At 34.2% G+C, this 12,631-nt stretch overlaps 2 protein-coding genes and 1 long non-coding RNA gene across 3 annotated transcripts; 2 read left to right on the top strand and 1 right to left on the bottom strand.

Annotated features, from left to right (window-relative positions):
- Positions 1–361: 361 nt before the first annotated feature.
- On the top strand, positions 362–1,318 carry LOC121764140. Its single transcript, XR_006042549.1, has 2 exons — positions 362–676; positions 1,057–1,318. It is a non-coding gene; the product is annotated as an uncharacterized LOC121764140 (long non-coding RNA).
- A 4,838-nt stretch (positions 1,319–6,156) lies between these two features.
- LOC121765780 (ACT domain-containing protein ACR6-like) lies at positions 6,157–9,200 on the top strand. The gene is made up of 7 exons (XM_042162007.1): positions 6,157–6,437; positions 6,845–6,890; positions 7,019–7,133; positions 7,264–7,331; positions 7,741–8,352; positions 8,473–8,577; positions 8,650–9,200. Exons 1-7 carry the CDS (start codon positions 6,370–6,372, stop codon positions 8,965–8,967), a joined length of 1,332 nt encoding a protein of 443 aa, XP_042017941.1. The 5' UTR covers positions 6,157–6,369; the 3' UTR covers positions 8,968–9,200.
- Positions 9,201–9,472: 272 nt separating this feature from the next.
- LOC121766146 (60S ribosomal protein L7a-2-like) lies at positions 9,473–11,170 on the bottom strand. Its single transcript, XM_042162494.1, has 6 exons — positions 11,119–11,170; positions 10,798–11,044; positions 10,208–10,377; positions 9,992–10,120; positions 9,817–9,909; positions 9,473–9,734 (listed from the first exon to the last, which is right to left on the bottom strand). Exons 1-6 carry the CDS (start codon positions 11,119–11,121, stop codon positions 9,603–9,605), a joined length of 774 nt encoding a protein of 257 aa, XP_042018428.1. The 5' UTR covers positions 11,122–11,170; the 3' UTR covers positions 9,473–9,602.
- Positions 11,171–12,631: the final 1,461 nt, after the last annotated feature.

Genomic DNA, 12,631 nt, shown 5'->3' with positions numbered 1-12,631 from the left:
ACAATTCATCGGATATACTTCGCAAAAACATTAGAGTTAATAACAGTAAGAAAACATAAAACCAAGTGTAACAAACTCAAAAACAACATATTGTATCTTCGTCCCTTCTCGGAACGGAATTACAGAACCAGAATGAGAGTTTGAAAACCAACACCCAACTAGGGGTGAGCATAAAACAACCGGAAACCGAATATCCGAACCTAACCAAACCGAAAATTTGAAAAGTTTGAAAATTTTGGTTCGGTTTGGATAAAAAAAAACGAATTATATTTTAATATATATATATATATATATATATATATATATATATATATATATATGGTATATTATATAAATAGTACTTAAAACAGTATAATCCTAATTCACTCCTTTACCGTTCCGCCTCCATTCTCTTCTCCACCCCTCTCCGAATCGATTCTCTTCTCCACTCCTCTCCAAATCGGTTACGGTAAAGATTCTCCACCTCCAAAGTTCACTCCTTTACTGTCGCCATCTCTTCTCCACTCTGTCGCCCATCTCTTCTCCATCCCGTCGCCTCCGCCCTCCAGCCGTGCTCCAGAGTCTTTTGCCCGTCGGCTCCTCTCCACGTCAGCGCCCTTCCACCCGACGACTCGTCGCCTTCCAGGAATCCAGCAGTCGCCTCCTCCCTCGGCCAGCCACGCTGCTCAAGAAGAAGGTAAAATCTCCTACTCATTTGATTCCTATTTAATTTGTGTATTGCATCCAAAGTTGAGTGTAATTTTTTATTTAGTGAAATTGAGAGTTTAATTTTCTAATACAATAAAATTTGAGTGTTTAAGGCTCTGATACAGTGTATAATTTCATAGTATGTTGAATTGAGTGTTAAAATTTTTGATACAGGGTGGTTAATTTTCTACAAATTTTAATTGTTGTAATTTATGCATTGTTAGATGTTTAAATTGAGTGTTGTAATTTTTGATAATGGAGTGTTGAATTTCATATGGTGAAGATTGGAGATACCATTGTCCATTGATGTTATAATTTTCTCCAATTTATGATTTAATGTTATAATTTCTTAAATCTTTCTTCTTGTAGAGGTTGAATAATGAAACAGAAACCATTGGATTCTTCCCTTGATACTTGGAATTTTGATAAGAAAAGGCTGAGAAGGCTTTAGCTTCTATGCGAACTTGCCAAGATTAAGATAGACATTTGAAACTAAGACATTGAAGAGTGGACATATTATTAGATAGTATGAAATTTTATTTTGGTTGACATAGGTGGCATTGCCTAGATATGTACATTTTGTTGGTAGGATGTTAATCATGTTATTATAGTTTTGTGATTTTTTTTATTATTTTGGTTTTTTGGTTTTTGGTTGATATTCATACAATTTCGATTTTTCAGTTTTTAAAGTTCGGTTTTCAGTTTCGGTTCGTTTCTGTTTTAGCCTAAATTCGATTTTTCGGGTTCGGTTCGGTTTAGGCGAAAAAATGAACCGAAACCCGAATGCACACCCCTACACCCAACCCCACTAAAACTAAAACTAAAACTAAAACTAAAACTAAAACTAAAGAACCAAGTGTGTGTGTGTGGCGAAAATCAGGAATTTGGAGTGTTGGGAGCCCCCATTTCAACATTGGCAGAGAGCTGAAGTCTATTGAGTGCTACCTCCTTCCTCCTCTATTTCCATTTATAGGAAGGAGTGCGGTATTGATCCCTAGGGCAACTGTCCTCTGAAAAGTCTGTATTGCCCTTGCTTTGGGGGATCTTTCTTGTATTTCGCTCCATCTCCCAATCGAGTGCTCCTGTTGCCGCCAATTGCTTTGTCTTGATCCATTTATGCAGCAAAACAACTCCTCTTCCTTGATCCGCCTGTCCGCCCAACTGATCAGTTAATTCTCCGAATATGGCGGACCTTTGCACACACCTGACTCACAATTGCACGTTAGAATACAACATTGGACGTAGTTTTAACACCGAACACATGCATGAAATGAGTCCTATCAGTATATTAAATAGACAGATAAAAAAGTAAGGAAAAGAGAAAAATATAGATAATAGAGTAAAAAATAAATAAAGTAAAGAACAAAATAAGAGAGAGTTAAGTTTGAGTGAGAAAATGTTAATTATTAGTATCACTATAGTCTTTATATATGGATATGACTCAACTACAATGGAACTTTCTAAAAAAAGTAACTCAACCATGAAGGACAAAGGAGTATACTACTAGTACTAGTTCTAGTTTAATTAGAAATACTTCATCCGTCTGTCATTAGGAGTCTCATTCTTTGACGGCGGATTTCAATAAATATTTAGAAAAGTGGGTGAAAATGTGAGTGGAATGAATTAGTAGAATGCGAGACCTTATTATCATTTATGGTAAAAGTAAACCGGAACTTTTATTTGCAAATGGAATAAAATAAAAGAGTGAACTACATTAAAAGTCCCTAACTTTTCGGTTTGTGACACTGCAGGTCCCTAACAAAAAAAATATTGCCAGATGACCCTAACGTTAAACATAATCACGAATCATATTTTTTTAGCCACTTTTCAGACGAAAATGCCCAAATGGGTTGAAGGGCATTTTTGGCAATCCCTAAATTCGCTGACCTATGAATTCTGTCACATTTATGTCAACAACTTCTTATGTGATATCCTAATAAGTTCTGATACTTTATATGTGATTAAAGTTTTGTCAATATTTGTACACAAAAAAAAAATCTTATATTCCTCTATTTCTAGTTAGTGGTAACAATATACTAGGTATATCATATAGGAAATTCATTGAGAAACAACAAAAATATGAAAAAATGAAGTTATTTATGAAATAAAATCTAAATCAATAATACACAAAATAAAAAATATTTCATATTTAATTAAATGATACAATATTATTTTCTTGAACCACTGACATTTAAAATATTTTTTCATTATATATCATCGAACTAATTTGTTAATGTAAGCCTAACTTTAATACGATTTTATATTTATTAATATTTTATTAAGAATTATAATTTAGCTCAAACTGAAATTTTTAACATCATATGAATATTCAATGTTTATATATAAATTTGCATAGTTTCTTGTCATTCATGATAAAATTGAAACATGAGTAATATTTTGAAAGTATTCAAGCAAGTGACATTTGCTATTTAATCCTTGTAGATTTTTTTTATTAATAATAGTATCTGAAATTAAGACAATGTAAATTTCTAAATTAATACTGCGAAATTGGGATACTATCATAATAAATAAAATCGATCGATAAATCAAGGTAAATAAATAAATAAATATTAGTGAAAATAGAAAACATCGAAAAATACCTGAAAGTGAGTTTTATAAGGAAGAAAGGGTCTCATTTTATTATTTTCATATTAATTAATGCAGATAATGATAAATATGTATATTATAAAAAAATTAGAAAGTGTAAATAATGACAAAATTTTAATTACGTATAAAGTACTAGAATTTATTAGAAAATTACATAGAATTTATTAGAAAATTACATAATAAGTTGCTGATAAAAATGTGGCAGAAATCGCTTGTCAACAATATAATGGAGTGACAAAAATGCCCTTTTAGGGCCTAAGGGTATTTTGGTCCGAAAAAATATGATTCGTGATTATATTTAACGTTAGGGTCTTCTGGCGTTTTTTTTTTTTGTTAGGGACCTGCAGTGTTACAAACCGAAAAGTTACGGACTTTTGAGGTAGTTCACTCAAAATAAAAAACTCCAGAGGGAGTAATGAATAACAAAATTTTAAAAAACTCTAGAGGGAGTAATGAGTAACAAAATTTTAAAATTATAATATTTTATTGGTCATGTCACATGGCCATCCTTTATGTTAAATTGTTTTACACGGCCATTTCATTAATTTTGTGGTATGAAAGATCATACTTTTCTTAGTACAGGAATTGATGTGAGATATTTTCCCCCCAATTGTAAATATTGTTCTAATAAAAAATTAGTGTAAAAGCGACCGAAATAAAGCGGTGGGAAAAAATAGTGAATTAATTTATTGATTTGAAATGGATGTGGGCCGAAAAAGCAGTCGCTGATGGCATCATTAACTTCGGCCGGTTTCATGCCCAAATCCCCCCACGTCATTATTCTCCTAAATTTGAATCTTAGACCCCAACTACTCTAACCCTACAGGCCACAACCCTTAGTCGCAACTAATAATTGACACTATTCACAACTTCAATCTATTTGACTCGTAAATGCAATACGTTGAACAATTCAAACCGGAAAAAAAAATTATTTATTCAAAAAAAGAAATTACAAATCCTAGAAAAAAAATACAAATGCAAAAAAACTAAAAATTAAAACATAAAAAATGCAAAAAAACTAAAAATTATAACATAAAAATGCAAAAAAATTAAAAATTAGAAAATTGGATCCGCCGCCCCTCTTCTTCATCCCCCTCCCTCTTCTTCCTCTTCCAAATGCAAAAGAAATCAGAAAATTGGGCTCCGTCACCCATCTCACTCTCCCTCTTCTTCCTCTTCCTCCCTCTTCTTCCTCTTCCAATTTTTGGCAAAAATTGCAGCTCCGTCATGCCCCCGAACCATCCAACGCGAGCCCGGACGGGACCCCGGGACCGTCCCCAGGCCGCAACTGCAGCCCCGAGACAGGCCCAGCCCTCAAATCCTCCCCCTCCAACGCGCGTCTCGGGCCGAGACTCGCGATTTGTGGCCCGACCCCTTGCGTTAATGATGCTCTGATATTCACACCATTGCCGCCAAAACTGACACACTCCATACATTCAAAGCCACGTGCACTAATCACTTGCCACGTCATCCTTTTCGATGGTTCATATTTTATTATTGATATATAGTACTTCCTCCATCCAAGATATTGGACTATTTTTTTGGCACATAAATTTAGGAGGAGTTGTTTAGTGGTGTAAATGAAGTTGTTAATAAATTAGATTAAGTGATGTGATGTATTTTTATTTTTAAATTTAAAATAAATGAAATAATTATTTTTTAAACATTAAATTAATTAACATTATTTTAATGATATTGGACTATTTTTTTGGCACATAAATTTAGGAGGGATTGTTTAGTGGTGTAAATGAAGTTGTTAATAAATTAGATTAAGTGATGTGATGTATTTTTTATTTTTAAATTTAAAATAAATGAAATAATTATTTTTTAAACATTAAATTAATTAACATTATTTTAATGCTAATTGTAATAAAGGTGTTAATTAAACTGTAGCCAAATCATACTTAAATTTTCTAATTTTTTTATCATAAATAGAAATAGTTCAAATGTGTTGAGACATCCAAAATAAATTAAGAATCTAAGTCAATAATCAATTAATGTTTGTATTGAAAACTAATCTAATGGTAAATGGATAATGCCACGTGTGCCATCGACAATACTCCATAGCAGAAAATTCCGACAGCCACACTTGCAGTTGCCTCTTGGGGTGTTGGGACCGCCGCACCTGCTGCCAAACGGTCCCCGATTTTGGAACGACCTCATACAAATTTACTTTAATTTTATTTACTAGTACTAAATAGTTATATACTTATATCTAATGGCAAAATAATTCGTAATATTTCATTTATTTGTAGTTGTAAGCGATAAAAGTCTTGAGCTAGCACTAGTATATGAATAGAGAATGATGCTTTTTTTAGCACCACATATATCACCTTATAAACATGATATAAATAAAATTTTAGAGACTATTCACGTTGACATTAATACATCGATCGATCATCACACTCCACCAAACACTATTTTCATAAGATAAAACACGTTGATCTTGATATATCAAATCTAAAAAACGGTGAACACTATTTTCATAAGATAAAACACGTTGATCTTGATATATCGAATCTAAAAAACGGTGAAACACGTCGATAACCCTTTAACCTCATGATTACTAGAAGAATTAAGTGGCCACGCCTCGAATATCTCATAATAGATATATTATTCACAAAAGTTTGATTCTATGCTTAATTCTCCAAAGAGAAAATCACATAGTAGAAAGTAAGAGCATATCTATTCTTAGCCCAATTTATTTATATTTATTTTGTACCACACATTATGTATATTGAAACAAATAAATATGAATGTTTTATTGGGATGCACCGAACCTCTGCATAATTAATTAATTAATTAGAGTAATTAATTAGGAATTGAAATGAATTAGGAATTAATTACTACTCTTTGAGGCGAGTGAAGGGTCGCCTACACAACTGATTCTGTCTCCCTACTCTCTCTCTCTCTCTCTCCCTCCATTTTTCTGCAAATATTCTTCCTCCTCAGATATTGGAGAAGACTCTGTTTTACAGCGCATACGCATACGCATACGCATACGCACTCGCATTTTCCCTCCCTACTTTTCTCCACTTCAATTCTCTTCCTTTTCTCAAGGAAAATTTCCTCAAAATGCTCCACAGATTTGAAGAAATGGATGACGAGTTTGCCAGGCTTCTCCGTAGGATCAATCCACCCAGGTTTGCTCTTTTATAATATTACTAGGGCTTTTTTCTAGTTTGATTGTATCCGATTCTATGCTGGATTTTTTTTGATTTCCTGTGAATTATTCGTATTTCCTTTTTTTTGGCGTTGGAACTGCTTTGTTTTGGTTTTTGCTCTTGGTAAATATAGATGATTTTCAATTGCGGTGAAGAGCTTGATTAAACTAGATGAATCGTGTTCCGTTAGTAATTAGGTTATCACTGAGAAATTTAGGGCTAGGTATCTAGTAATAGTGTTAAGATGCTACTAGCATCACACACATACATATTGAGTTCCATATTGTGTCAAAATATGGATGCTGTTGAGTTATGTTTTTCGGCTTGCTGTTATTTTAGAGAAATTCATATTTGTATGAGGACTTAGTTATTGATTTTTATTGCAGGGTTGTGATAGACAATGATGCTTGTGAGGATGCAACTATAATACAGGCATGCTTCGTCCCTTGCCCCATAGAAATTTAGAGTTTTTTTATGCTTTTGAGTTTTACTAATGTTTGTTTTCATTATAGTAATCTCTTCTAAAAAATCTTATTGGTAGATGGTTTTAATTTGTCTAGGTTGACAGTGTCAATAAGCATGGAATCCTCCTTCAGGTGGTCCAAATTCTCACAGATTTGGATCTTGTGATTAAGAAGGCATACATTTCATCTGATGGAGGATGGTTCATGGATGGTAAGCTTCATACACTGATTTTCGGAAGTTGGGGAGGGGGAACATGGGTGATGAAGTAATAGTGTAATACTTGACTTAAGTTTCTAATATTTCTTCATGTCAACAATATATCTAACCCAATATCATACAGTGTTCAACGTGATTGACCGCAAGGGGAACAAAATTAGAGATCAAGAGATCATCAGCTACATCCAAGAGGTTTATATCTCCATTTTTCTTTCTTAATGACTGAAACGTGAACCACTTTGCAGTATATCATTTCTTCAAATAAAATGCTTGAATTTTTATTATGTTGGACATGCATTGGTTGCAATTAGACCTTAGAAATGTTAAAGCATTTTACATTTTCTGCATCGACTGGGATAAATTAGATCTACCTTATCATTCTTTATATGAAGAAAAAAGAATGCCGGGCTATGCCTAAGCACATGGAATATATTTGAGGAACATGCGTTAATCTAATTGGATATAGGATGTTTTATTTTTTTGTGAGCACATATGTAGATTATGCCAAATTGCACAAGGAAGACTGCATATTATATTTCATTCGATGGGCTCTCTGTCCTCATTTATTTTCTATTTCTGATTACCACTTAACTATCTGCAGAGACTTGAAAGCAATGATGATTTAGTTGAACCTTCTTTGAAAGAACTGGTTGGATTAGTACCTTCTGAAGAGTATACATGCATTGAGCTAACAGGAAGGGACAGGCCTGGTTTATTATCTGAAGTCTGTGCTGTCCTTACTGATCTTGAGTGCAATGTGGTGAATGCCGAGATATGGACGCACAATGAGAGAGCTGCAGCTGTGGTTCTTGTCACTGATCATACCACGGGTTTTGCAATTGAAGATCCAAAGCGCATAGCAGCAATAAAGGAGCTCTTGTGCAACGTTCTCAAGGGAAATAGTGATCTAAATTCCGCAAGAATGACACTTCCACCACCTGGTGCTACCCACAGGCAAAGAAGGCTACATCAGATTATGTTTGCTGATCGAGACTATGAAAAGGCTGACAAATTGGTTGGTGGAAAAGTCCATGCCAAGACCTCCAGACCTCATGTAATTGTAACAGATTGTGCAGAAAAAGATTATACAGTCATCACGATGAGATCAAAAGATCGACCCAAGTTATTGTTTGATATTATCTGTACTCTGACTGACATGCAGTATGTCGTCTTTCATGGGGTAGTCCACACAGGACGAATGGAAGCATATCAGGTACATATGCTCAGTGCCTGCAATTTCTTGTATATGTGATTTATGCTTTCTTCATAGATTAACTGAGTGGTTGCTCAGAGCAACATGCTGAAACTAAAAGTAAATTCTTGGTGAACATAGGAATACTATATCCGGCACATGGATGGGGTCCCTATTAGTTCAGAAGCTGAACGAGACCGTGTGATGCAATGTTTGGAAGCAGCCATCGAAAGGCGAGGCACTGAGGTACAGATTTCGAGCTAGACAAAAAATTGCCCTATGAGTAAACAGGTTCTTATAATTGAGTGCATTTTTCAGGGTCTTGAGTTAGAACTATGCGCGGAAGACAGAGTTGGACTTCTCTCTGACATCACCAGGATATTTAGGGAAAATGGTCTGTGCATCAAAAGAGCAGAGATCTCAACCAGGGGCGGGAAAGCTAGGGACACATTCTATGTCACGGACGTGACTGGCAGCCCCGTAGACACTAAGACTGTGGACTCCATCTGTGAACAAATTGGTGGAGGCATTTTACATGTCAAATGGGACATAAAGTCTTCCCCAAAGCCACAACAGGGGAGCACAATTAGCTTCCTTTTAGGAAGCTTCTTCAGATCTCGAACCTTTTCTGGTTGAAGGAGGAATGTGGAAAGTAAAAATAGTGTATATAGATGTATGGCTTAATGGCGATATTCCTCAGTAGGAGAAACCACCCCATACTGTTAATAGGTCAAACAGGGTGGTGTAGTCTTGTACATGAATATGTATACTCTCTACTGAGGAAGCCAAACTCTTGTACAGTATATAGAAGAAAAATATGTCAAATAAGTATTGAAGCATATAATGTTAATGAAAATGCTTCTTGTGTATAATGTGGTGAAGTTCGATGTCTGCAAAAAACAAGTGGTTTTCTACTTACAATATACATTGCTCAACATCTGCTAAATTTTAAAACATCAATAAAGCTGAAAATTTAAATGGATGAAAACACAAGAGAAGGAAAAGAGCATTGAACAAACTTACTGCGCCAACAAATTTCTACTGAAATCTATCACAACACTAGTTTAAGGTAGATATGAAATTACAAAGATGGAAAGAAAACAAATATTGCAATAAACACTGGGAAATAAAACACGATCCATTCAAACATAAACAAAAAAAATTGCATAGAAACAAAAACAAAATTCATGTCGGATTTAACAATGGCAAAAAGTAAGATATCTTAGATTTGACACTATTAACTAATTGGCAAACAAAGACACAAGAACTGCTTAGGTCATCCTCTGAGCAGCCTCCTTGGCAAGAACCCTCTCCTTAGCCTTGGTCTTGGCCTGTGACTTTGATCCCATGACACCACCTCCCCACTTCTTCCTGGTCTCGTCGTATTTGTCGTTGAAGTTGGCCTGTAACAACAGCAGATTAAAAGAGTTAGATCTGTCATTAAACATCCAAACTGAAAGACCATATTTATGTTGGTCCAAGTACCTTGATAGCCTCAAGGATTTTGCTGAATTCCATCTTGTCCTCATTCTTTACTGAGGTCAAGCACAAAACTGAGGCAGTTTTCTTGTGGACGATCTGTGCAGAACAAAACAGTATCATATCAGGCTAAAACTAATGAAGATGAAATCCCGACTTAAGCAGGTGAAGTGCAACTTACGCTTCCCAATCTAGCTTTGCCCTTGACAATGCAGTACGGGATCTCCATCTTCCTGCACAAAGCAGGGAGCCACACAACCAACTCAATGGGATCAACATCATGAGCAATCACAACCAACTGAGCCTTGTTCTGTACACAAAGAACCCACAAAATCAGTAAAAAAATACAACACCAGTGAAATTAAGACGGCAAATGGGAACAGGAAGAAAGCAAAACCTGCTCAATCAGGTAAGTCACATGGTTCAGACCATACTTGACCACAATTGGCTTCTTGGTCTCAGGGGTTTTGCCCTCAGCCTCAGCTTGAGCTCTCTTCAAAAGCCTGTCTTTCTTTTGTGCTCTATCCTCAGGCCTGTACTTGAGAAGTATCTTGAAGAGGCTAGTTGCTAATACAAACATTAAAATCAATATACAATGTCAGTCTAAAGCAGTAAAGCATAAGATAAACTAATTTTAAATTGTTATGCAGTTTCTTGTCAAAAAATTTTGCAGACATACAGAGACAAACCACATAAAGTTTAGAGCAAACCTAATATAATTTGAAACGCTGGATTAGAAAATCACATATCCTAGTAGTATTTGATAATGTGGGACTAGAAACCTCATAAAACAGGTAACAGCTTCTCAACAAAGCATAATAGATAGACATTACTCTATTAAATTGAGATATATGGCATACTAGAAAAATTAAAATTCACTAGAGTAAACAAAAAAACTCATTCAAACGAGTAGCTATCCAGTCCTAGATAAAACAAAACTAAAACTAAAATATATCTTAAAGCACAAAAATCAGAAAGGGTCATTACCCAAATTCTTGTCAAGCGTTTTAGAGAACTGATGAATCGGCGGCGGCACCTTCAAGCGCTGCTTCAAGATCATCTTTTTGCGCTGAATCCGCACGACTTGGGGCCATCTCACGAACCTGTGAAGGTCCTTCTTAGGCGGGAGGGCGCCACCGATTCCGAACTGCTTCGGCCTCTTCTCGAATAGTGGGTTGACAACTTTCTCCACCTTTTTCTTGGCGGCGACCGGCTTCACACCCTTCTTTGGAGCCTGAAATTGAACATAATTAGATATGAACGGAGGAGGTGAGAAGATCACGGCGACAGATAAATCGATTTTTTTACCATTTTCTTCAGCTGCTTGAACGAAAGAGTGAGCCAAACCCTAAATTCTATAATGCGGAGACGACCGTATTTGAGAGAGTTCATAACTTATAATCAACGGAAATTGGCCCAAAACCAAAATTAGGCCCAAAACCAAAATTGGGCCCAAACGTTTTAACTCAAATGTGTTAAAAGATCATTTCCTAACCATGTATCAGTAGAAAATTTCTTCAATTATATCACATGTTCAGACTATTTTTGTATTTTTTTTATAAACCAACACCAAATATAGAGCTACTTCAAATATATTTATGAGATATATACTAAAAAAAGATGTAAAATGTGAGTTTGGTGTGACATATACTCAAAAATTAATTTAAATTTATCGTAAATGATTGGAGATGCGGCATGCACACGGTTCAAAAACCGCCGGTTTCGATTCGGAACCGGCGGTTCACGGTTCAAGATTTCCTTGAACCTGAACCGGCCCACCAAGGTCCTCAGCGGTTCCGGTTCAAAAAACCGGCGGTTCGTAAATTTTTTTCTTCTTCTTGTTTTCGTGTTTATTTCAACGAGACTACAAGTCACAACTTATAAGTTACAATTTACACTTAATGTTGGACTTGAGGCTTTGGGTTGAAAAGAGAGTGTATTGGATGATTCCCTTTTATAGTTACATGTTCTTGGATGTGTTGCTCTTTCTTTCAATGTGGGATAAAACTCCTTATTTATAACTACATGATACATCTCCATCATCTTTGTTTATATTAGTTTATATCTTGACTATCTTCTATTATTATAACTTAACAACAAATATAATTACATAAAGTATTATTCTTTAATTCTTTATCATTATCGATTTGTTTGTGTATAAGTTTATGTGTATGTTAACTAATAAATACCATTATACACATTAAGAGAATAATTATTATACAAATTGTATCAATCTAGCGATAACTATAATATTTATAATTATTTATCTATATACAAATCATATTACTCAATAAGTGTTTATTCTTATCTATCAAGAATATATTCACAAATAATAATTTTATTTATATTAATTATACTACATCTATTAGAATAACAACTATTATACAAAATCATACTATTAGTCTACTACTAATATATAAATATATAAACTATATTATACCACTAAACAAATCATTCTTTAGTTATCTATTTTTATCATTATTATACCAATTATATTAATTGTTGTTTTTTCACATTTTAATCAATATATTGAGAAAAATTAGCAACATGCTTACATTTAAATCCAATTATTTGAACACGTCCACATTCTATAAATATACAAATGATTAGCAACATGCAACATTCAAATTTAATTAAACTATTCTAGTTGATGCTATTATTATCTATAAATTTGTCTTAGAAAAAGAATCATAACAAAAATAAAGATAAAGTTAGTGAATAATAAAATGTAGTAAAAAATAAAGAAAACTAGAAAACATAAAAAAGTTTTATATCCCACATTGGAAAAAGATGAATGAATGATCTAAACATGTAGTTAAAA

This window comes from Salvia splendens, chromosome 14 (genome assembly GCF_004379255.2).
Source record: "Salvia splendens isolate huo1 chromosome 14, SspV2, whole genome shotgun sequence".
NCBI classification, from domain to species: domain Eukaryota; kingdom Viridiplantae; phylum Streptophyta; class Magnoliopsida; order Lamiales; family Lamiaceae; genus Salvia; species Salvia splendens.
The sequence above is the reverse complement of the archived record's forward strand: the minus strand, read 5'-3'. Positions and strand labels throughout refer to the sequence as shown.